Genomic DNA, 25,531 nt, shown 5'->3' with positions numbered 1-25,531 from the left:
CTCCCACATGGGGCCACTCATACACCCAAACAGCTCAATAAGTTTATTAACTTCCACCAAACGTACAACAGCAACAGACAGAAAATGACCAGGTGGGAAGCACTGTGCAGCCCCCCCAAGGTGAGACCCAGCGCCCTGCTACTCTCCAGCCATGGTGCAGCGCTCCCATTCACATGCAGGGGCAAGCGGACGGCCCGCTCCCTGGTTAGGATACATGGGAGACAGCAGCCCACCAGCTGTAACGGGCAGCAAGGGCAAGGAGAAAGCCTGGTGTGGTGTGTAGTGAGGGCTAAAGTCCACACCCTTGCTGCTGAGGGGCCCAGGGAAAGCACCTGCTTAGTGCAGCTCACAGCCTCCCAGCTTCCCCTTGGGGAACTACTGGCACAGAGACCTGCCCCCATGCTCCTGCTAGCTGCACTGCCCACCCCACCCCACCCCACCGCTCTTTCCCAGGTCACCGAGCCACTGTTTCTCAGTGTGGAAGCTGGCAACGCATTAGCACCAGCCACAGGCACCACAGAGCCTTTCCCCAAGGTGTTTGAACCAGTACCAAAGGAGGAGAAGCAGCTCTGAGCACTTCATAAGGGACTGGCCTGTTCCCAGCACCTGTCCATGTACAGAGCAAGTAGCTCAGCACACACCTTAGCTGGAGTTTGTCTCCCAAAGACAGCAGCTGATGCTCTGTATCAACTGTGAGGGACACTGCTACAGGGTAAAGGCCTGAATCATTCTCACAGACGCTAAGCACCCACAAGCTCTCACTACAAATGCTAGGTGCTCAGAAGTCAAGATCAAGGGTTTGGGCAGGAGTAGACTCTTCAGTCTGTAAAATTCTTGTTGATAGCAGAAAAACTGAAAGGATGATCTGAAGCAGACAGACTCCTAACAGCACAACCAACCAAAATCCCACACCAAGGGGAGCAGACTCCTGCGGAGGGCACAGCACTTCCCACGTGTCAGAAGCCAGAGCTGGCAGAAGGTAAAACCACAACATGTTCAAACATTCATTAGAATTAAAACTTCCTTTAAAGGGGGAAAACAAATCTCCTCCTCGGAAAGGAGGTGGCTGGGGCTGATTAAGAGAAAACTACGAAGCAGCATCCCAGCTGGTCATCTCTGCATAACCTGCAGTAGGATCTGAAGAGGGAAGAATGTGCGAGAAGATAGATGCCTTGTTGGGGCCAGCAGCACTGTCCTTGCCTAGGATATGCCCTAGAAAGGCTTGATTTGCTTCTCCAGAAGAGAGAACACTGATGGGCTCTCCCCTCCACACACTTGTTCTCAATCATCCTAGCCCTGCAGGCCTTTCTTATGCTCCTCTTCCTCCGTTTTCTTCATGGCCTCCAGCACAGCCAGCTCTTTTGCTTCTTTCTTCTGGTTCCTGGCTTCAAACTCCAACCTGCAACAAGCAGGAGATTCCATGAAATTCCCACTCTCCCATCCACCAATATTCCCAGCAGCCTTTGCCCAGCCTGAAATAAGGGGGCCCACAGCCCTTCTCTTGACCAGCTGGCACTTCAGAAGCTTTACTGTAAGCCCCCTGCAGAGCCACAGCCCTAACTCAGCCGAGCAAATAGTTCGCATTACGCTGTGCAGGCAAAGGCACCACAACTTAGATTGCAGTAAGCTGTTTGCCCTTCCCCATCCCAGTCTCTGTCCCTGCCAAGTCATGAAAGCTGAGAGATTCTAGGATGTGCAGCATATACCAAAGACATGCTCATGTGCAGTACGAAGGAAAGGGGCAGATCCAGGACACACACACCTAATGAAATGGTAAAATAACCAGGTCTGTTATACTGCTCACAAAGATGATCCTGAAATCCATACACAGCTCTGGCAAAGCCTCAGTGCTGCTCAGCCCCATTCCAGTCTTAGCCCCTCCTAAAACAGGTGGCTCACTTTGCCAAAAGTACCAAACTAGGATTTACTAATGACCCTAGCCAAGGTCCTTGGAAATGAAAGGCTTAGGCTTGAAAGGGAAAATGCCAACAGCTGGCCAGAGGTGACAGCATCATGGGTTCCCCACAGCAGGGGAATTCCTACCTCTCCACATTTAATAAGAAGAGTAAATAAATAAAACACAGGCTTCTGTGAGAAACTCAAACAGAGGGCACTAAAGTGCTTTAAGACTGAATGAGTTAAAGCCTCACTGGGAGGTAGGAACTACATTCATTTTAGAGATGAGGTAAGGTATGTACATTTGTGTGCTCAGTTGCAGAGTTACATAAGTGAGCATGCATGTAAATGGACAGTCTAGCTACTCATTTTCATGTACAGTTTTAGAAATCAGGCCCTAAGTGACTTTCTCTAAGTTACAAAATAAGGCTGTGGCAGAGCTGGGAACAGAAGCCAGGTCTCCTAACTCCCAGTTCTGTGCTTTAACCACAAAACCTTCCTCCTCCTGTCTGTTCACTACGGTTTGTCCTAATGCTGGTTATGGGATCAATCCAGGGCTAAACGTGAGCAAAAGAACCTGGAGGTGCCAACCTGTTCTTAATGATTCTTTGCACAATCAGGTCTGTAGTGAGGTTGCTGCCACTGTCCACCAGCTGGAAAATGCCACGTCTCTTGGGCTCCTGCAAACAAACACAACAGGCTAAGATGGGAAGAACATCAAGGTCTTTGGATTTAAAGCCCAGTGACTGAACAATGAGCAGAATCCAAGGCAGGTCCTGAGGGCCCCTAGCTTGGCACAAGATGTAGAATCCTCTCTTAGGAAGCAAAGAAAATCTCTGCTAAAAGCCCACAAGCTGCATGGGTGAAAAGGCAGAAAGTGAGCTGGGCCCTCCACAGGTTGGCTGCCCAAGGCTGGCGTAGCAGAGCTGAGATTAGAGGATTTTCCACTCTACCATAAAGGCAACAAAAAAAGTCAGAACAAAACAATGACTAATGGAAAGGAACCATTCTGGGTGTTCTGCCGGTTCTGATGCTGCAGCTACGTCAGGGGAGGACAGAAGCCAGAGTCCCCTGCCAGGAACTTGTTTGGGTGATGCACAATGCAGCCTGCACACTCAGCTGTGGAGTATCACTGGAGCCATGCCATATTCAGCATAAATGGGGTCAGTGGCAGCTTCTGGAGGCTCACCTGGTATGGATCGGAACCATCCTTATCTGGCACCACCTCTGTCAGCCCATGACACACAAGTTCCACCTGGAGAGATGAGCACATGGTCACTATATAAATTCTTTTCTGAAAGTGCCACTTCTCCATGTCAGCACTACTGGAACCAGATGGGGACTTGCCCCAAACTCTATGCCCACCGCAGGGGCAGCCTGGCAAAGCACCAAAGCCAACAGCTCACCCCATAAAGGTTGACAAAAGCCCCACAGAGTCACAAGAGGAGACATTTACACATTGGTTGGTGTTGTGCCAACTCCCCCCCACCTAAGTGCTTCCCAATGCCACAGTGTACCTTAGCCAACAGAGTCCTTAGCTCTGCCCACCCTGCTCCACCCTCAGCATGCACAGAGACACAGTCCAGCAAGTAGCACCTCACATGCACATACACACACACGCAGGCAAGAATGAAACAGGAGTTGGCACTCACCCTGAAGTGATCCAGCAGATCGGCAGTAACTGCATACGGGGCACCAATCACCACCTCGGACACATACTGAAGAAGGAGAAGCCAAGCATGATTCCAGACCCAAGAAAGCAGAGTCTGGCCCATCCCCCAATAGCAGTCCAGCTGCTCAGTTGTGTGTGTTTGGGGATCTGAATAGGGGAACTGCAGTATTTGGAAAGAGGGCTCCACAGCCAGTGAACATAATACAAGATCCTTCTCTCCTCTAAAGAGCCTGGGCCTCACTATAGTTCTCCAGGTAGCAATAGGCTAGTGGTGAAGCCAATATGCAATGAGTTTGCACCACAGTGGCTGACACCAGGAACCTGATAGGAGGATAGTACTTCAGCTTCTTGCTGCTGGAGAACTGCGCCCTGCTTGTGCTATATGAACTAAGCGTTAAAGGATCGAAGCTAAGAGCAAATAAACATGTTTCCTACATTAATTCTGGTTGTATGCACACAGCATACCCACAGCTGAATGACCCAAAGAAAAGTATTTCTGGAGCTCCTTTAATCAGAGATTCCTAGAGTGCTACAGGAATCCTTTCAACCAGTGCAAAGTGCAGCACCGCTTCGAAAGTATACAGCAACCTTTCTACAGTGCACAACGACGCATGTCTAGGACACTGCGGTGAACATCCTGACTCTTCGCCATGGGATCTTTAATGACAACTGATCGTAGCCTTGGTTTTATCTTTATAGCATTAAGCTGAAGCACTGATTCAGTAAAAAGAACAGGAGGACTTGTGGCACCTTAGAGACTAACCAATTTATTTGAGCATAAGCTTTCGTGAGCTACAGCTCACTGCATCCGATGAAGTGAGCTGTAGCTCACAAAAGCTCATGCTCAAATAAATTGGTTAGTCTCTAAGGTGCCACAAGTCCTCCTTTTCTTTTTGCGAATACAGACTAACACGGCTGCTACTCTGAAACTGATTCAATAGTGCCTTGACAGAACTTGTGCCAACTACCCGAATGCCAACACCGGCTTCCACAACACTTAGATGTTCAAGTGGTCTGGCACTGACCGAGCCTGCCCCTACTTAGCTCATCAGGCATCTTATGAGAAGGTAGTCCAACATAGGCTTAGCAAGCCGGTCAGTTTAAGTCACCTGACTGGTCAGTTACTACCTATTATTTGACCATCTTTCAATACAGTCAAATATTCCAGCAGGAATACCCTGATGGGGGCAGAGCCCTCCTATTTTGATTGCATCGTGGTGCCATGCTTTCATTTTTAACAGCTTCATACCATTGTATTTCATGTTTTTCTGAGTCAAAATAACTTAGGTAACTTGATTTTTGTAATTAGCCATATGCATCTGTCTAAAGCTAAGCCTCTTGGAGGCCATAAAGTCTTACTCTTTTGTTATTGTTCTAATAAATCAGTGCTTTAAAACATCTTACCATGTTTGACATCAACAATATTAGTCAATTTACCAACCCTAGCCCAAGGCACTTTGGCTGTAGAACAGGACAGCAGTGTTTAATTCAAGAAGCAGAACTCTAGCCAGGCACTCACTCTGCATGCCAGGACGCTAAGAGTTCTCTCGTGGATGTTCATGATGGGATAGTTCTTCCCTTTGTAGCGATTCACTTCCTACGGGCAAAGCACAGCAGTTACCATTAGGGCAAGAGATGACCCCTCCACCATTTCCCTCTGTCCCTCCCTACATGAAACGCATTCTCCCACTGTGCAGGACTGTGACTCTCTCCTGAGGGCTTCCAGACAACAATCTGTCTGGCTCAGAGTGCATGGCCCCCAGCAACGATGAAACAGGCATCCCTACTGCTCTGAGCCCACACAGAGGACCTGGCCACCAGGACAGCTCTCTGCCAGGACTTTAAGCAGCACTCCATACTGACCTGATCAAAGTGCAGCCCAACAATGATGTAGGGTCTCTCGGCCAGCAGGTGTACCTTCTCCAGGAAATCCACGTGCCCAATGTCTATGGCTTCTGTTAAGGATGTGGGACCAGCATCACAGCTTGGGGGGGCGGGGGTGGCACGGGAGGAGAGTGATGCTAAGAAGCTGCAGTATGAGATAGAAAACCTGGGGAATTTTTGTTATTTGCTGCCCTTGTGCCATTGGCATCTGCCCTCTTCCCCCATCCCATGAACTCTAGGCACCAACCCAAACACCTTCCCAGCCATTAATTGTGTTAATCTGATTTATTCAGCCTCTTCCAAAAATTTCTAACGGCTTTAGGAGCTCTGTGGAGACTGGCCCAGCCCTGGAGACTGGGACAAACAGGGAAAGAAAAATATTCTCACAGGCTGATCCACAGCATTGGCTGACCCTACTGCATGCTGCATTCAGCACTCCCTGAACAGTTTCACTTGGTCACTGTGACAGGTGGCTTTTAAGAGGGGAATAAAGGAGATCTCGGAAGGTCCAACCATCTTCACTCCTCAAGCCCTGTTAGCTGTAAATCCATCACTTAAATGGAGCTGCAGCTGTTTTCTCAAGCCCATTTCCCTGTGACAGGACAAAAAGCCATCAGTTGAAGAGCACTGTTCCTTCCCCTCCTTCTCTCCAGAGAGAAAAGGAAGAGGCAGTGCACAGTCCTAATCCTCTGCTTCAGTGGACAAATGTAAGAGAGACAGAGATCACAGCCTTCCCTACCCATTCCTGTCTAGGCAGCAGAATCTCTAAGGATACGGAACAGGTCAAAGGCTCCAGCCACATAGATGATGGTGTCTCCTGGCTGCGGCTCCTTCCCAGATGCAAATTGGATGATCTTTTGGGATGTCTGCAGGAACTGAGAGACTCCAGTCCAGGGGCTGTGACCTTTAGGGCCCTAAGCAAAGGACAACAATGTTTCAGTCCCAATAGCACAAAGCAGGTTCAAATGGGATATGGGTATCACATAAGTAGCCCAAGAGACAGCTGAAGGGTAGGGCTGTAGGAGGAAGATGCTAGTAAAAAGCCAAGCAGGAAACCTGGCTAGCAGTAGCTTGCATTGCTTAGTTCCTGGGATTCAGTATTCAGGCGTGACCACCTCCCCATAGTCACACAACGGCACTTCTGACCCATCTCTGCTAGCTAGTCTTTGAGCTCCACCAAGAGCCTCATAAGGAGATGCTGGAAGAAAACGGGGGGAGGGGAATGAGCAACAGGGCAGCCTAAGCCTGGTATATTAATTTAGCAGGCAAAGATAAACCAAGCTGGGAGGGGTTGCAAGTGTTTTGGAGGATAGGATTAAAATTCAAAATGATCTGGACAAACTGGAGAAATGGTCTGAAGTAAATAGGATGAAATTCAATAAGAAAAAAGGCAAAGTACTCCACTTGGGAAGGAACAATCAGTTGCACACATACAAAATGGGAAATCACTGCCTAGGAAGGAGTACTGTGGAAAGGGATCTGGGGGTCACAGTGGATCACAAGCTAACTATGAGTCAGCAGTGTGACACTGTTTCAAAAAAAGCAAACATCATTTTGGGGTGCATTAGCAGGAATATTGTAAGCAAGAAACGAGAAGTAATTCTTCCGTTCTGCTCCGCACTGATTTGGCCCCAACTGGAGTACTCTGTCCAGTTCTGGGTGCCACTTTTCAGGACGGATGTACACAAATTGGAGAAAGTCCAGAGAAGAGAGACAAAAATGATTAAAGGTCTAGAAAACATGACCTATGAGGGAAGGTTGAAAAAACTGGATTTGTTCAGTCTGGAAAAGAGAAGACTGAGGGGGGACATGATAACAGTTTTCAAATATGTAAAGCCTGTTACAAGGAGGAGAGAGAAAAAATGTTTTTCTTAACCTCTGAGGATAGAACAAGAAGCAATGGGCTTAAATTGCAGCAAGGGAGGTTTAGATTGGACATTAGAGAAAACTTCCTGTCAGGGCGGTTAAGCACTGGAATAAATTGCCTAGGGAGGATGAGGAACCTCCATCACTGGAGATTTTTAAGAGCAGGTTAGACAAACACCTGTCAGGGATGGTCTAAATAATACTTAGTCCTGCCATGAGGCAGGGGACTGGACTAGATGACCTCTCAAGGTCCCTTCCAGTCCTATGATTCTATGAAACGGAACAGGGCTTGCCCTAGCCCCGCCTACCACAAAGCCCCCCACTCACCCACTCTTTCATCAGGCAAGACAGGATTTTAAATCAATTATTAAAATGAGAGCATCCAAAACCAATAAACCAAACAGCAAAATGTCCTGCGGCTCACCAAGTCCAATGTGAGCACAATTCAGGAGGACAGGGTTTTAGCCCCGCTGTGTGGCAGGACTGTGAAACAGCAGTAGATTTAATCACCAGCTCCTTTGCATTTACTTTGGAAACCCGATGCCAAAAGTATGAAGAGAACTCAGCTAAGAATAGGGACGTTCCCCAGGGACAACATTCCCCCCAGAAGGGATGTTATGTAATGAATCAGTAGGGTGCCTGCATGTTTCAAGATGCTTTCAGGGAGCATGAAGCCCCCCAAATCCTACGGCCAGTGACTAGTTGTGATGAAGGGGATACCTTAGAGACTCTGGAAGAGCACAAACAAAAAACAGTCTATCCAGAAGACGGACAAGGTAAAATCCAGAGCATGGGAGCAAGTTCTTCTGGGCAATGTTCCAGCTGCAGAGCCAGGAATGTGGGGGTCTGATAACATACCCCACATTTTCACAAACCCAGGGGGCCGGACCAGTTTCTTCATCAGAAATAGCCAGAGAAATGTCAGTGTGACAGGCTGAATATAGCTGTAGCATCAGGAGCATTTTGCTGATTGAAGGTTGGACTTGTGGGTCCCTGTTTTTCTGAACTGAGTACAAAAGTCACTATGATTGTACATGTAATCTGGGTGCACCAATAAAGGACGAAATTGAATTTGTGCACTTAAGTATAGCATGCCTCACACCCAATCTCTTCTGGGCAAACTTAGTTTAAAAGGAACATCATTTAGCAGTGTGTGTCCTTGGTGGGAACACAGCTCAAGAGAAAGGTCCTGGGAACCATGGAAAGGTGGCGAAAAATGAAATTTATGAGCAGGAAAGAGATGCAGCAAGGTGCTCAATGAGTACTGCAGACCTCTGCTGTGTTTACAATCACAGCTCAGTCCGCCCAGCTTCCTAGGCCCACTCCAGAGGCTACTGCAGAGATTTTATAGGCCTGGCAGGGGGTTTGGTTTGATCATCACTGGGCAGGAAGACCACCTTATACTGCAGACTGTAAAGCACATGTAGAATCCTCCTTAACTGGTCCACATGTGCCACCACCAAGTGCTGGCTCCCCACTGCCTGGAACCCACACACTCACCTTCCCAAAGTTATCCTTGTGCTTCCGGTAATCCAGGTCTTCATCCTGCACAGAGGAAGAGGAGACTCAGAATGCTGATTCTGAAGTGGATCTCTCAGCCCAAAACAAGCTCCTGCTAGCAAAAGCATAGGGGAGCCTAGACACCAGATGCCAATCTTGCATAAATTGATTTATCAGCATTTAATACTCAAACCTTGTGACCTGGCTCAAAAGCCAGAGAGAGCTTGGCTCAGCATCTGACCCTGATCTTGCCCATACATGGCAACACCCAGCAATAACCATAGGCTCCAAAGGGGCAGTTTCCTCCTGGAATCTCCAGAGCATCCTGTTCTACAGCCAAGAATAGGATGGTGTCTCTGCAGAGATTTTCCAGTGACCTCTTTGAGTGAATGACAGAGGCATGTGTTCCCCTCCATGCTGCCTCTTGGTGCTGAGGGACCAAGCCTGGAGCCCCCTGCAGACCAAAACAGAGCGTCAGCTGCTACCCTCTCAGGTGGCCCTACTTCACGGAGGTCTGAGCAAAGATAAGCAGGGGATTCAGCCAGCCCTGCCCACTTGTAGCTTGCAAAACCCATCAACATTCTGTACAACAGACCCAGGAGCTCAGCTCTGCCATTCAGGAGAAAGGTGACTCATGAGGAATTGGCTAAGCAAAGATGCTGGGAAATGCCCCAACCCCAAGCTGTCTGACTCACTATGTTGCTGTGGTGAGCCTTGGTCATGAGCAACATGCGACCAACCAGATCAGTAGTGGACACTCCCTGGGTGCGATTACATTCCCTGCAAGAAAACAAACCAAGGATAACCAAAGGATGTAGAAGCAGCGGTCCCCTCAATCTGCAGGAACATTAACGAAACTTGCCAAGCCAGGGGCTGAGGGTGGGAGAGGCCCTTTCCCCCATGTAGCATGTCACATGGAAAGGAACATTTGCCTATCTGAGTCTCTGCACCTCCCTGCTCCCTTTGCTCACCACTCAGCGTGTGCAGCTCCTGTGGAGACACACCTTGTGCAACTCCCCAGCACTGCTGTCTGCAGTCCATGACTTCAGCTCCCTGGTGACAGGAACAGCCCCGTGCTATCTATAGGATGGGGGGCCAGCCAGCTGTTGCCTGCAGTGCCTCCTGGAGGCCACATGAGTAAGGGTAACTAAAGCAGCAGGGACACACCACAGCTAATAAAGACAAGATGAAGATGCAGCTTGAAGACACCAGCATTTCAGCTGAGCTCCACACCCTCTGGCTTAAACAGGAATTCCCAGCAGGTCTGATTAGAACAGGACAAGAACAGGAGTGGCAAAGGGTTACCTGTATCTCCCAGCTGCCTTCACCTCTTCATAGGTGTCCTTGCCATCTACAGTTAGTGTGATGTCATCTACAGAGAGACAGAAGCATTAGAGCACCATCCCCTTCTATGCCCTGTGCAAATCGAATGAGCTGCTGGGGAAGTGGGAAACACAATGGCTGAGTGTGACCAGCACACAAGTCAGAACAGGAGCAAAAGCTTCATGCTTCTGCTCTAAATCATGGTGTACACACAACCAACTGCTTCCATGCCATGGAACAGTTGGGAGTTTGCCACTCTTCCCTGACCTGGGAGGAAAGCAGATTAATAGATTCTAAAAATTATTTAGTCTAACCTTCTGTATAACACAGTCCATAGAATTTCATCCAGTTACCCCTTTACTGAGCCCAATAACTTGTGTCTACCTAAAGCACGTCTTTCAGAAAGGCATCCAGTCTTGATTTGAAGTCATCAACAGATTGCAAATTCACATCCCATGGTAGTTTGTTCCAATGGTTAAATCACCCTCACTGTCAAAAACGTGTGCTTTCTCTCTCACTTGAATGTGTCTGGGTTTAGCTGCCAGCCACTTGTTCTCGTTCTGCCCGTCTCTGTTAGATTAAAAAGCCCTTTGGTACCTAGCATTTTCTCCCCATTAAGTTACTGATACACTGAGATCAAGTCACCTCTTGATCTTCTTTTTGAGAAGCTGAACAGATTGAGCTCTGAAAGTCTCTGCCTGTAAGGAATCTTCACTGCAGAGTTAACTCAGGCATTGCTCCCTACACTCTCCCATGTGCCTAGAAGGACAGACAAGTCACACATGGCACCTGGGTTAGGCTAGCCTAATCACATAAGTAACCCTCTGCAGCAAAAATATTTCCTAAGGCATTGTTACAGTCTTCAAATCCTCTCTGTGGCTTTTTGCTGCACCCTCTTCATTTTTTTCAACATCCTTTTAAAAATGTACACATCAAACCTCTACGCAGTATTCCAGAAGCAGTCTCCCCAATACCATATACAGAGGTAAAATTCCAGGGGAGGTTCCTCTCAGTCATCTCAGAATTCCCGTCCTGCTTCTTTCTGAGTCCTCCAGCAAAAGAGGCCACCCCACCCAGAAAGTGCAGGTCCCACAGAACAGGGAAGTGAATGGGTTCCAACCCTGGGGTTCTGTAGTTTCTGATCATGGCTCTGGAAGCAGTGATCACAACCCCCTGCAGCCACAGTGCTCCTGCCTACGTCCCAAGCAGGCCTGTGATCTGGGAGACCCTGCGTAGCAGAATGTCTCAAAATCTCCCCCTTCCCTAGTATGAAGCAGTTCCATATCCTCCCCTTGTTACATGGTGGAATACAAGGCTGTACTGCAAGGAACAAAGACCCCTGGTGCCAGGGAAAAGCCCTGAATCTCTAGCAGAGACACCGGAGTTGCTGCCATTCTGTCACATTTCCAGTTAAACTCAGTTATTTCATATTCCCCTTTGACAGCACTGTGCCTTGGAGAAGCCATAGCATCGAGGGTGGGGAAGGAACTTTTCTGTTCACACAGAAGCAGTGAATGATCTGACAGAGGGAATGAGCGCAGCAGAACTAGAGCTGAACCCACCTGCCCTTCCCTGCACTTGGCCCCTTAGCTATACAGAGCACCCAACCCTGACAGAGCAGCCAGAACACTTACTGCCGTGCACACAGAAGTCACAGTTATACTTGTCCAGGGTTTCCAGCGTGGATACGTAGGGAGCTCTTGGAGCAATCTCATCCACCCACTTGATAGCTTGCACCATTTTGTACCTCTCCTCCTGGGTAAAGACAGGTGGTCCCTTGTGCTTGGCAATCTCCTCTGGATAACAAAGAAAACAAAGCCAGTTACAGACACACACACAGTGCTGCTATAGAGGCAATTCCACCAATTCCCTAGTAGTCCCCTCAGGAGCCTCAGTTCCCAGGGGGCCCCATTATGGGGATAGCCCACAGAACCACAGCCTGGTGTATGGGAGCTCAGCCCAAAAGGGACTAGAGGGTGGGAGTGAGGTCTGACTCCATAACAGGCCTGAATATATTTTACCTTAGACCCATTTTGTAGGTGTGTAACAAGATCCCATCCCAAAATCCAATCTGAGGCCTCAAATGCAACCTGCTCTTACCCTGCAGTTCTCAGCAGCTAGAAAGTGAGTGGGTCTGGCTCCCTGGCAGCCCATGGAAGGGAATTCCCTTTGTACCCATTAGATTCACTCCGAGATGCGGCTTGGGCACCAAGTCACTGCACATGGATTTCTCTAGAGTACAGGAATGGCAGACACCCTACAGACAGTTACTAAGGTTTTGGGGAAATCCAAATACCAGTAACAGAGGTTCAGGAATGATCCTCACTCCTAGACAAGGCCTGGTCTATGGTGGAAAACGTGTGCCACTGTAATGAAATCAATTTAAAATCTATCTGAACACACAGGTGCAAATCCCAAATAGACACACGTACACCAGTTAGGCTGTGCTTAAAATAACTTATCGGAGTACAGAAAACTGGTTTAAGGGTATCTCTGCTGAGGGTTTGCACCCATGTGACTAGACGACTTTTAATTGTTTAAGGGGGGCAGTATGACCAATGGATAGATCCCAGCATTGGGACTCAGGAGACCTAGGCTCTATTCCTGCTCTGTCACTGGCCTCATGGTGACCTTGGGGAAGTCCCTTCCTGTGCCTCAGTTTTCCTATCTGTAAAGTGCAGGTAAAGTGCCCTCCTTTTTAAAGTGCTTCAAGATCTAAAGAAGAAAAGCACTACATAAGGGAGAGGGATAGCTCAGTGGTTTGAGCATTGGCCTGCTAAACCCAGGGTTGTGAGTTCAGTCCTTGAAGTGGCCATTTAGGGATGTGGGCCAAAAATTGGGGGTTGGTCCCGCTTTAAGCAGGGGGTTGGACTAGATGACCTCCTGAGGTCCCTTCCAACCCTGATATTCTACAATTCTATGATAAGAGATAGGTGTTGTTATAACCTACACTGGTGCAAGTTTTCTAATATAGGCCAGACCCTAGAAAGAATCCCATGTGCTCTAGACTCTGAAGTCTTTCATAGAATCATAGAAATATAAGGCTGGAAGGGATTTCAAGAAGTCAGCAAGTGCAGACCCCGACATGGAGGCAGGACCAAGTAAACCTAGGCCATCCCTGACAGATGTTTGTCCAACCTGTTCTTAAAAACCTACAATGATGGCGATTCCACAGTCCCCCTTGGGAGCCTATTCCAGAGCTTAACTATCCTTATAGTTAGAAAGTTTCTCCCTAATATTAGCCTAAATCTCCCTTGTTGCAAATTAAGTCCATTACTTCTTGTTCTACCTTCACTGGACAAGGAGAACAGTTGATTACAGTACTCTTTATAACAGACCTTAACATATATGAAGACTTATCAGGTTCCCCCTCAATCATCTTTTCTCCAGACTAAACATACTGAGGTGTTTTTTTTTTAATTTTCCTCATAGGTTAGGAGAGCATTGCTGTTGCCCTCCTCTGGACTCTCTCCAATTTGTCCACATCTTTCCTAAAGCGTGGCATTCAGAACTGGACACAGTACTCCAGCTGAGGCCTCACCTGTGCCGAGTAGAGCGTGACAATTATCTCCCATCTACATTATCTACCAGTAAGCAAAAGGGTAACTAAGAAGAGAACAATCCCACTCAGACTAGCCAGAGATACCCCTCCTTTGATGGCTCTGTTACTGCTAGAGGAGCTTTAACTGGGAATTTGTTCTGCATCAGGCTCACCATCCTCAGTGCTGATTTTGTTGGCTGACGCTAGCAGCAGCAGCAGGAGATGAAGGACTGAGAAGGCCTCTTACCATCCGTGTGGATTCCCACAATGAGATAGTCTCCCATGGCCCGAGCCTGGCGCAGCTGATTCGAGTGGCCATAATGCACCATATCATAGCTAGAAAGAAAAAGGGCCAGTGTTAGGCCTAGTGTACAATTAAGAGGGCTCAGCTGCATAACAATGAGATTTGATCCTCCTTCTGCAGTGCAATCAAAGACCCTCTTCCACTCACTCCTTCCCCACAAAAAAGATTCAAAGGGTTAAAGCAGCTGAATCTCTGGTAGTCACTTTTATGCAGCTGATCTAGACCAGAAAGCTATTTTATCACTCTGCAATAAACTGGTTGGAGGAACAGGGCTATTAAGGGAGCACACAGTGTGTCCACCACACGAAGGGCAAATCAGTGCCAATGTTACCAGAGGCTACGTTCCATCAGCCAGCTCTGCTCCTCACATGACTGAAGAATCCTGTTACCCTGGTGACACCTCGGAGGAGATCCAGAAGTAATTTCCTCCCTCCCACACTCACTGGGGTAAAATAAGGTGTTTCTATAAAGAGCTTGGGTGCCCAAAGATCAAAGCAAGACAAGGAGGACTTAGACCCTTCCCCCGATTTATCATGTCCCACAACTGAAAAGAATTTCATAGGAGCTGGTGGTACACTGAAGCCTCAAGGACATGGTGGGTGAGGTCATATCTTTTATTGCACCAACCTCTGTTTGTGAGAGAAGCTTTCGAGCTTACATGGAGCTCTTCTTCAGGTCTAGTTGTAGGAGGAAAGAAAGGAAGTGCAGGGGGGAAGGCAGTGTGGGCAGGGGTTTCTTAGGGCTTGTCTACACCGGAAATTTACAGCGCTGCAACTTTCTCGCTCAGAGGTGTGAAAAAACACCGCTCTGAGCGCAGCAAGCTTCAGCGCTGTAAAGCACCAGTGTAGACAGTGCAGCAGCGCTGGTAGCTGCGCCCCTCGGGGGGTGGATTTTTTACCGTGCTGGGCGTAAACCGAGTTTAATTTTTAATTGAGTTTGAGTTTCTATCCAAATACAGCTTCACACAAATTGCAAGCAAAGAAGTTAAACTACAGAATTGATCTAAGCCAGTGGTTTTCAACCTGGGGTCAGCAGACTATGTAAAGATTTCCAAAGAGGTCCACTCCTCCATTTGAAATTTTTTGAGGGTCCACAAATGAAAAAAAAAGGTTGAAGACCGCTGCTATAAGTAATGTATATAGATACAATGTATCTTCTGGGTTAGCACAAATCAACATGTTTTAACGGTTATCAACCAATGATAATCAACCTTGATTAGGAAAATAACTAAGTAGTACAAATGCAAACAATTACAATTGGTGATTTAAATCAAGGTTTCCTGCTTGTTTAAATCAATCCACCCTGCCCAAGAATGCTTTAATGGCCCAGGATCCTACCACAACTAGCCTTCAAGACCTTTCATGACTCTCTCCTCACTTAACAGCATGTCACCCCCACACCCATCCTCCAATCTGCCAATGTCTGCTTCTCCCACACTTGAAGTCCATGCTGCCCCCTCCACCCAGGATACACCCTTCCCAAATCCATCTGCAAGACCCCTACTCTCTTCTCTTTCAAATCCCTCCTCCAGGTCCATTGCTTCTACAGTCACTACAAGTAATTAGCCAAATCAAAGACAAGTTAAAAGGAAGGCACATTTAGTTAATGAGAATTTATTTATTCATTCATTCATTATTATAATCATGTTTAAAAGATGTATCCCTCTCCCCTCCCTTCCCCTGTGAAGGTGAATGGTCATTTTAGATAATGACTCTTTGAAGTAGAGACCATGTCTTATATTCCTGAGTAGGTCCATTGGTTGCTACCTCTTATCAAAACAACTAGTAAAATCAGCTAATAAAAGTCTGGCCAAAAAGCTAAACAAAGTTCTCCAGACTAACACAAAGCTTCATCAACAGCTCCCTGCAGAAGAGAAGGAATTTTGGGATGGTATTCCATTTCTATGGTCAGACCCAACTGTTTGGATGCATGTGAAGACACATATGCAGCTCTTATGAGCACATCTTGGTAGAGGACTCCTGAAACTCTCCAGCGCTGGAGAAATGGGGATATAGAGAGGCAATTCTCAAAGTGAAGGTTCCAGAACACAGTAACCCACAAACCCAGCAATGCTGCACAGAGGACTGATCAAACTCCACAACTAAGGAAGGTTAAGAGAAAAGATAAGAATGGCATGCAGAAACCAGGTCATTCTAGCCAGCTCACACATTCATGTCACTGCTTACAGGAATGCATTTGTGCTGCATCCAACAACTGCCTATGCTCTACCTGCCCATTTAAAAACAAGGGCCATTAAACACACACCCCAGAAATTCAAGGAGTAACTCAGGTGAGCACACAAAACCTTTGCACAATCGCCTTGACAAGAAGATGGATGTTTACAGAAGAGTTTAAGTTCCAAAGTCCTTCTGAATGACGCAGGACAGGGAGTGCAACAGGCTAACAAAAACACCCAGTTATATTACTCAGGATAACTTGTTTTATGGTCTCTCTTTCTTTAAATACATACAGAAAGGACATAAACTCTCCTACTTTGGGGTATAAATCATCTGATGGGGAAATTTCTTCCTAATTTATAAACAGATTATTTCATAATTGTCTGCGAGATGGATTCCTGCACCTCCCTTTGGAGCACCTGGTAGGGCTACTGTCAGAGACAAGATTCTGAAAAAGACTGGTCCTGGTCTCCCCTGACATCACCCCAAAGGGGCACCTCTGCTTGACAACCAGCAAACACAGTCCAGCCAAGAGCTTGGATGACTGCAGGGCTGCCCCTACCCACCCGATGCCAGCTCTTCCTCGGAGACCATGTCCTGCAGAGGCGACTGCCCCCCCAGCCCCGCATCTGATGCCCAGGTCGTTCCAGTCGCAGCGCACCCCTGGGGCCCCCCGCCCCGAGACAGGCCGATTCCCGTCGCCCCGGGCCAGGGCCCGCCCCTGCCCGCAGCGCGGGTCGCGTCTCCGCCGCCCGCCCCGAACGCAGCGCCCCGAGCTGCAGCTTCTCAGGGGGGCGGAGCGGCCGGGCCGGGCGGGCCCTCAGGAGCTCCGGGCCGGCCCCGCTGAGGCGGCGGCGGCGGGTCCAGGGCCCGGCCGGGGAGCCCGGGCCGCGGCGCCGTCTCCAGCTCACGGGGCGCCGCTCACCATCCGTCGCACCACACGCGGACGGGCCGCGGGGCGGCCGCGGGGCTGCCGGAGGCCTCGGCCGCTCCGTTCCTCAGCATCGCGGGCGAGTCCAGGACCCCGCGCCCCGGAGCCGCCTCCGGCCGCCGCCGCCTCCGTCACCCGACCGAGGGCGGCGATAGGCCGGGCCAGGGCGCCGCCATCCCGGCGCGATCACGTGACGACAATCCTCACCTCTGGCGCCTCCCTGCCGGGCCGGGGCGGAAGCGCACCCCCCCCCCCGGGGCTTTCACGCCAAGGAGGCCGCGCCCGAGGGTGCCCAGCCCAGGGCAGGAATCCCGGAGAGCCTGCCCTCCAGCCCAGGGCAGGACACGATCCGGCTGCTGCATCCCGGAGAGCCTGCCCTCCAGCCCAGGGCAGGACACGATCCGGCTGCTGCATCCCGGAGAGCCTGCCCTCCAGCCCAGGGCAGGACACGATCCGGCTGCTGCATCCCGGAGAGCCTGCCCTCCAGCCCAGGGCAGGACACGATCCGGCTGCTGCATCCCGGAGAGCCTGCCCTCCAGCCCAGGGCAGGACACGATCCGGCTGCTGCATCCCGGAGAGCCTGCCCTCCAGCCCAGGGCAGAGGCGACTGGCCCCCCAGCCCCGCATCTGATGCCCAGGTCGTTCCAGTCGCAGCGCACCCCTGGGGCCCCCCGCCCCGAGACAGGCCGATTCCCGTCGCCCCGGGCCAGGGCCCGCCCCTGCCTGCAGCGCGGGTCGCGTCTCCGCCGCCCGCCCCGAACGCAGCGCCCCGAGCTGCAGCTTCTCAGGGGGGCGGAGCGGCCGGGCCGGGCGGGCCCTCAGGAGCTCCGGGCCTGCCCCGCTGAGGCGGCAGCGGGTCCAGGGCCCGGCCGGGGAGCCCGGGCCGCGGCGCCGTCTCCAGCTCACGGGGCGCCGCTCACCATCCGTCGCACCACACGCGGACGGGCCGCGGGGCTACCGGAGGCCTCGGCCGCTCCGTTCCTCAGTATCGCGGGCGAGTCCAGGACCCCGCGCCCCGGAGCCGCCTCCGGCCGCCGCCGCCTCCGGCCGCCGCCGCCTCCGTCACCCGACCGAGGGCGGCGATAGGCCGGGCCAGGGCGCCGCCATCCCGGAGCGATCACGTGACGACAATCCCCACCTCTGGCGCCTCCCTGCCGGGCCGGGGCGGAACCGCCCCCCCCCCGCCCCCCGGGGCTTTCACGCCAAGGAGGCCGCGCCCGAGGGTGCCCAGCCCAGGGCAGGAATCCCGGAGAGCCTGCCCTCCAGCCCAGGGCAGGACACGATCCGGCTGCTGCATCCCGGAGAGCCTGCCCTCCAGCCCAGGGCAGGACACGATCCGGCTGCTGCATCCCGGAGAGCCTGCCCTCCAGCCCAGGGTCACCCCCACTAGCCAGTCACAGAACCACAAGAAAGTCCAGGCTTCTTTACTTAGCAAAAAGTACCCCACAAGGCAGAGAAACAGCAGGTGCACCAACCTGCCAGTGCTGCTAGAGAACAGAGTGTAAGTGCTGAGGTTAAGGGAAAGGTGTCAGACTGCAAGGCCCATTACCTAACAGCCAGCTGTCCTCTGAGCTTTGTCATTGCACAGTAAATAGTTGCATGAAAATATGGCTCCTGCAGTTTTTTCCAGTTGCCCCCACCTCAGATCAGCAGAGTCTGTGTCTGGAATCCATGGCAAACCCAGCTGAGTCCAGAGCAGCAGGGAAAAGCCATCCTGAATGGCAGCAGCTGATGTATTTCCATAAAAATATAGAGTTCAAATGGCAATTTACAAAGTCAATTTACTTTTTTCTTCTTGGAGCCTTTTGCACAACCCCTGCCAAACCAGCCCCCTGAGAGAGAGAGGCTGAGCTGAGAAGCTGGCTCTCGCTGCTGCTCTTGCATCTGCGCCTCCTCCAGGCTCCATGGTGGTGCCACAGGTCTCCGGCTGTGACTGCCTTCCTCACCGGGGCCAAGGGGGATAGCCAGAGAGAAGATAGGGTCCTTTGTTCTACCAAAAGAAGACAGATGTGTAAGAAAGGCTCCTTGTCCTGCTGCTGGGGGACTTAGCACTACCACACACAGGAACTGAACCCACTGCTGAAAATTACACTCCTCCATCCTCGATGTAGCCAGGGAGCAGCTACTATTCACTCGAGTCCAAAGAAGCAGCTATGTGACTAAAATCACCTCTTGTGCCCTCCCCTGGAAGGCAGGCTTTTGGACTGCTCTGCCATTGCACACATCTCACTGCCTCACTTCTGCCAGGAGTTGCTGACAGCGCCTTCTGGGTGATGATCACTATTAAAAACTACAAATACTAAAATATATTGCTGAGCAGGCAGAGGAATGTTCTGTGGTAAACAGGCACAGGAGGGTGCAGTCTCAGCCCAGGCCTAGGAATTTAGAACTTCCCCATTCTCATCCCAGTGCCAGCAAACCACTTCCTTTCCCTGTGCCTTGGTTTCCCCATCTGTAAAACGAGGATGGCAGAAGTGACTTGCTTTGTAGGAGGAAAGTGAAGGGGGGGGCCAGGGGAGTGAGTTCTCTATAGAATAGATGAATATTATTGTCAGTAAACATGAGGCAGCCACCAGGCCTGAGGCTCCTCACCTGTCATAGCATGGGATCTCCAGACCAAGTTCTTCCATCAGTAATCTCATAACATCATCACATTTCCCATGCAGTTTTAGGGCAGCCAGATCATCCTTTGGAGTCCACTGTGGGGGGCCAAGGAAGTGAAGATAAAAATCCAGACAGGCTGAATGAGCAACCCCTGTATGATCCCTGCACAGCACCCTGTTCAGACCTAACAGCCTTGTATTCTGGCAGGGGACCCATGTCCCAATCTGTCCCCTGCTCAAATTCACACTGTCTAGTTCCCAGACTCTTTGTGGGTATGAATTCCCCCGTACAGCAGGATGTAGGCGCAGAATCTTTTCACATGAGGCTTTTCCCATTTTTTAACATCTCACCTGCAGGTTCACAATGTAGAGTTTTGGACGGCGACTGGGGGGTTTGCTCATGCACCAAAGACGTGGATACTTTTTCAAAACCTGGCATAAAATAGAGACTGTCAGTATAGCCAAATGCAGATGTAAATGCTGGAATATATCTGTGAGAGTAGGTGGAATTTATTACCAGGAAGGGGACGAGGGAGGAGTCAGAAGAAAGACTACCAAGCACCAGGATTTATCACATGTGGTGGGCGAGGCCAGACACCAGAGCGTTTGGGAGAAGACTGCTCCGCGCCAGGGCGCATCACCAAAGGAGAATGCTGCTAACAATCTTCACTGAGTGTCTACAGTTACCTTTAAGCTGGAACCCAGACACAGAATCACATCTGCTTTGCTTGCAGCCTCTGTTGCTGCTTCCCAGTTCAGAGGTTCCCTCAAGGTCCCCTTCTCCCCGAAATGGACGATTGTGTCTCTCAGCTGTGCCCCACACTTATGGCACATCCTGCCTGTATGATGTCTGTGCAGGGCTGTGCGCTCCGTCACATCAAACATTCGCACATATTCTCTATTGGGTGTGCAGAAAGTACAGACCTTGTGCAGGAAGGAAGCAAGGAAATGCAGTTATGTAACAGGCAAGTTTGCTCTTTTAAAGGCCAGGGTCCTTTCATCAGTTAGCCTTGGTTTGAGGCAGAGCCCCTTTAACAACAGGTGTTTCGCCTTGGTCGGGAAGTCAGACCCAGCTGGTAAAGGGGTCAGGTGACTGCCTGATGAGCATCGGATTCCTATAAGGCTGAAAGAGCTCATTTTCTAGGTCGGAGCTACAGGAAGTAGGGTAGTTCCTGTGGCAGGTGTATGCCTAGGCAGTCTGTCTATAGGAGGACTGAGGAAGAGCTGCTGGATTTATGCTAAACTGTTTCATTTGGGGGTTTTCTACAGACTGTCACTGCAACCCATAAATAGTGCCCTGAAGAAAGGGCCTGAACAGACTCCGGGTGCAGAATTTAATCCTTCGTGGACTGGGGAGACAGGCCAGCAGCCCATAACCCACATGAGCCCACAGAACAGCAAGCCTTTGCCCTGGCTACTCACCTCTATGTACATGTTTCCATGAAGCTCAGATATTGCTGCTTGGGGTAACCCACTCCGTAGATGGAGACCATCACAGTTCTGAGACACCACATGCTGTACCTTGGAAGGAAGGAAGCAGAGCTGACATGGCATGGAACTCTGAAAGTGTTCACCAATGAGGAAAACAGACTGACCCCAGTACAACCCCAGAATTTGAGCAGAGTTGGCAGAGACCAAGCAGGATGGGCAAGAAATGACTGAGAAGACACAGAAACCAGCACACACTTATGACAGAAGTTAAAGGGCTCCCACTGCTAAATAAAGCTCTGCTAGGAGTTATCACTATTACTCTGCTAGAAGTTTTATAACAGGAACCCTCACCCACCCACACGAACAGGCTAACAAGGCGGGGGTGTGAGGCAGTTATGGAAAAGGTGTTGCTACAAAAGGTGGGAGTTACACCTAGGGGTTAAAGTGGCCGGTACAGAGTAATGGTAAGAAGCCGATACCAGCCCGTACGCAGCAACATTAAAGCGCTTTAAGGAGGGTCCCTTGCCACAGCAGTGCTTTAACATCGCAGCCCTGCCCCACCAAAGGGGTGGGGGGAAGAGGAGGAGGAGGAGGCAGCTGCCTCAGGACTGCCCCCAGCCCCGCCCCTTCTGGGGGCCCACTCCTGGCCCCATACTGGTAAGAATTTTATATTACTTTCCCCCTGGTTACACCAATAAGACACTGGGTTTTTACAGGAGCACAAACCCTGCTGTTTCCATGTGGACATCTGGCCACCTTCCATAAGTAACAGTAACTATGTTCAGTAATCCAAGGAACACTTTTTCCCCCAGCAACTGGTCTCTGTTGATTTTCCAGCCTCTTCCTTCAGAGCACTAGTGAGCTTAGGACCTTACCAGGTTGTGCTTGTGTAAGCAGGCAATGCTCATATGGGTGAGCGTGGGCTCCGCTTCACTCAGATCTGTAGCCCTGGCAAATGGAAAGGGAAAGGAAAAGGAACAGAAGAGGAGCTGTTAATCCAACATTCAGTCTTTGCCTTCTGCTGTGCAGCCAAGAAAGATACCCTTTGGAGGGTTGCAAAGACTGTCACCCCATTAGAGCGGAAGAAAAAAAAATAGTAATGTCATCTGCTTACCTGATACTCCTCCCTTTCTGCAGTAATGTCCAGACTCCATTAGGACCCCTGTAGTCAGGGATTGAAGCTGCCTGCATTACAGGAGAAACAAGAGGAAAATGAGACCTGCTGAGAATGCTCCCCATGCCACCAGTCCAGCTTTGATAGTTTATCGGATTCTCACTTCCTACATTCCCCATAAATCCATCAGCCCTCTCTCACACAGAAGCACATACAGGTCTCTCTCACTTGTTTGAACTCCATGTTTAACTCACTCTGATAATTCATCCAGAATCATCATCCTTCACAGAACAACATTCTGTCCATCTGCCCCACTCATTCAGTTTCTGCATTTTTATGTTACATCCCTAGTATTCTCCTCCCTCGCATAATTCATATAATTTCTGCCACTTTTTCCCACTCAGTATTTCCTATTTCCCCACAAAGAACTCAATTCCTAAATCCTTCCATAGTTCCTCCAGATACGATGGCATCTTTCCTGGCCGTACTCCAGCACAACTGTCTGTTGCACTATAGCACCCAGACACCTCAGTCTGAATCATGCCCCCATTCCGATATGGGCTGTGGAAAAAGATAAGAAAATATGGTTCCTGCTTCAAAGATTTCACAATCAAAAGTGAAAAGTGACATATGCAGGGGGATGTGCCAGCCTTCAATACCCACTTCTCCCAGCAGGGACCACAAAGGCAGACCATTTTTATAGATATTTACAATTTAAAAATTATGAACTGCCTGCTAGACCCATCTGCCCTTCAACCTAGCCATCATTAACTGGCCAATTTCTTATTGGCTATAGGACAGAAGTGGGTCTTGAAGAGAAATCTGAAGGAGTGGCCTTACTGATCAGATCGAAAAGGACATTCTTTGTACAGTGATCTTGGCTGCTGCCTAGCACTTCACAGTAACCCAGAAGGGCTCTGACAAAGATCTTTGCATGCAGTCAGAGCCTCAGCCTTTCCTGACCAACAAGTGCCTTCCTGAGACACAAATGTGAAGGTGTCCTGACTGTGGGCCAATCTCAGTCTGAATACAGGATCCTAGGACTCCTAATACTTTGCTTACACACCTACCTGGCCTCATGCAATCCACTCACTAACCAAGAAAGATCTCTGTAGAATTTATGGCATAGAATCACTGCTGAAGGAGCTCCAGCAGCCTTAAACAACTCATCCCATTTAACCCTACCGTGCTGATCCCAGCTCCTGTATAGATGACCAGGTGTTTCGCACTTCGGACAGCTGCAGCCAGCTCAATGACCTTTCTCTTTAATTCCTCTGGTTCATCACAAACCTAAAGAGAAGACAAGGAAGTCAGAGCAATCTCTCTATGCAAATTGCTGGTTAACTCCCTTCTAGTCTCTTCTCTTTTTACTGAATCCTTACTGGCTTCAATTAAAAAAATTAGAAAAAAAAATTGTTTGAAAAGAATATCTTTTTCTCATGTGCATGCCTTGATCCTAGATATCAATTCCTACTGTCACAAGAAGACAAAGTCAAGGTAAAATTTAATTTAACCAAAACGTGGATGAAAATGGAAATGTTTCAGTCAGAAGTAGAAAATAATTATGTAATAGAATCAATGTCAGACACATATGAAATTGAAAGACTGGATGATGAACTGCAACTTCTTCTTAAAGCTCATGAAATCTCCAAAAACAAACATATCTGGATGAAGAAAAGCTCTAAAAACGATTGGGACAATTCTTGATTCATTTGCAGATGAGCCACATCTCATTAAGAAAGAAATCATTTTAAACCATTGGAAATGTCATACCCAAGATGACTCAATTGACAGTTCCAGCATCAGGAGTAGTGAAAGAATGTTTTCAGGCTTCAAAAGTATCCTTTCACCGTAAAGGTCCAATACAACACAGAAAATCTTACAAGATGTTATTTTAATTTGATCAAACGTATTGTTCATAAAAAATAATTGGGATTTTATGATGGCGTGAACCAGAAAAGAACCCAAACACATTGAATACAACTGAACCCAAACCTGAACTAAACCAAACTAAATACCAGTTAGACTCCCTGATTCTCATTCTGCATCCCTGGAAGCTGCAGTGGCGTCTCATCCAGGGGTGGGGGGAAGAGAGGGGTCAGGAAAGCTGGCATACAAAGCCAGTCAGAGCAGTTTATTTTCTGAATAGAAAAGAACTGACATGGACTATTAAACCTTGACAGTGGGTTAGAAATCTCCTAGAGGGTGACACCTTTACATGTCCTTTCCCAAAAGGACAATTCTCCACTGAGTTGGATCCATTTCTGACAGTTTCCCTGTCAGACTTATTCTATAGGTTACAGAAACTATCCTCCAGTTTTTTTTTTAATGCCACTCATTGTTATACTATTGGAGTTCATGCAACAAGAGTTAGGTAAGCAACATGGAAGTCCTTACCATAGTCTGTCTCTTCTCCCTTGTCTGGTTAGAGAAAGCTCTGTTTGCAGTTGACTTTATTCTTTAAGTGGAAAAAATATTTGTTGCAAGTGTCACTCTAGTTATGGTGGAAACCTTTACCAAAGGTTAGACCTGAGACTCACTAGTCTAGTCTGGAATTTCATTCCATACCTGACTCCTCTCTACTGAGGATTTTCCAGCTCTCACAGGCTTTGCTCTAGGTAGGGTGATCCTCACGGTCCCAGAGACGTGCAGGGTCCTGATCCTTAGTGGCTCTGAAGATTAGGACCATGCCTTTGAAGGAGCAGGGCAAGTGGACAGGGATCCGAGGGAGGGCGGAGGCCTGATGTGCTCTCGTGGCTAGCGGTTCATTGGATATCAGGGACTATAGCGGGGTCCGCAAGAGCGGGAATCAACGTCCCAGCGCGGGCGAGCACCCACCTCCTCCTGCCTCCTGCGCAGCCCCTCGCGCTTCATGCGCCGCCGCTCCAGCTCCCGCACGATGTCCTCGCACTCGCCCAGGAGCAGGCTCTCCTCCGGGCTCCGCTCCCCCGCCGGCTTCCTCAGGACCCGGGACACCTGGCACCCGGAGAGCACAGAACGGGTCACCCGCCGCGCCCGCCCGAGCGGGCCCCCGGCGGGGTAGGACCGCGCGGCGGCGGCGGCGGCGCCGGCGAGGGACCCGGGCTAACGGGAGGGGGCGGTACCTGTCTGCGCCGGTCCCGCTGCTCCTCCTGCTGCAGGATCTCGGCTCGAGCTGCCGCTTTCCGCTCCGCCCGGCTCAGGCTCCCGCCAGCCGCCATGACAGCCGTGGGACGCCGGCCGCTTCCGGGTACGGAGCCAGAGCTTGTGCTTCCGGCGACAGAGAGCCGCGCGGCAGGATGAGGGTCAC

At 49.8% G+C, this 25,531-nt stretch overlaps 2 protein-coding genes across 6 annotated transcripts; both read right to left on the bottom strand.

Moving 5' to 3' along the window:
* Nucleotides 1–28: 28 nt before the first annotated feature.
* PCYT2 (phosphate cytidylyltransferase 2, ethanolamine) lies at nucleotides 29–18,817 on the bottom strand. Of its 4 annotated transcripts, none has more exons than XM_048817419.2 (13): nucleotides 18,644–18,817; nucleotides 13,930–14,018; nucleotides 11,776–11,937; nucleotides 10,124–10,190; nucleotides 9,514–9,598; nucleotides 8,819–8,863; nucleotides 6,228–6,366; nucleotides 5,432–5,514; nucleotides 5,088–5,165; nucleotides 3,549–3,614; nucleotides 3,086–3,151; nucleotides 2,488–2,576; nucleotides 29–1,399 (listed from the first exon to the last, which is right to left on the bottom strand). In XM_048817419.2, the coding sequence occupies exons 1-13, from the start codon at nucleotides 18,673–18,675 to the stop codon at nucleotides 1,291–1,293; spliced, it is 1,110 nt and encodes a 369-aa protein (XP_048673376.1). In that variant the 5' UTR covers nucleotides 18,676–18,817; the 3' UTR covers nucleotides 29–1,290. The 4 variants fall into 4 exon arrangements, with proteins under 4 accessions (XP_048673376.1, XP_048673373.1, XP_048673377.1 ...); XM_048817416.2 differs by lacking the exon at nucleotides 18,644–18,817 and adding an exon at nucleotides 17,089–17,289; XM_048817420.1 differs by lacking the exon at nucleotides 18,644–18,817 and adding an exon at nucleotides 16,730–16,828.
* SIRT7 (sirtuin 7) lies at nucleotides 18,503–25,531 on the bottom strand. Of its 2 annotated transcripts, XM_048817414.2 has the most exons (10): nucleotides 25,347–25,529; nucleotides 25,081–25,218; nucleotides 23,428–23,532; nucleotides 22,243–22,313; nucleotides 22,004–22,076; nucleotides 21,120–21,218; nucleotides 20,385–20,621; nucleotides 20,049–20,129; nucleotides 19,687–19,793; nucleotides 18,503–19,084 (listed from the first exon to the last, which is right to left on the bottom strand). In XM_048817414.2, the coding sequence occupies exons 1-10, from the start codon at nucleotides 25,440–25,442 to the stop codon at nucleotides 18,871–18,873; spliced, it is 1,221 nt and encodes a 406-aa protein (XP_048673371.1). In that variant the 5' UTR covers nucleotides 25,443–25,529; the 3' UTR covers nucleotides 18,503–18,870. The 2 variants fall into 2 exon arrangements, with proteins under 2 accessions (XP_048673371.1, XP_048673372.1); XM_048817415.2 differs by lacking the exon at nucleotides 20,385–20,621 and having other exon boundaries at nucleotides 25,347–25,531.

The sequence above is a fragment of the Caretta caretta genome, chromosome 14 (assembly GCF_965140235.1).
Source record: "Caretta caretta isolate rCarCar2 chromosome 14, rCarCar1.hap1, whole genome shotgun sequence".
NCBI lineage: Eukaryota > Metazoa > Chordata > Testudines > Cheloniidae > Caretta > Caretta caretta.
The sequence above is the reverse complement of the archived record's forward strand: the minus strand, read 5'-3'. Positions and strand labels throughout refer to the sequence as shown.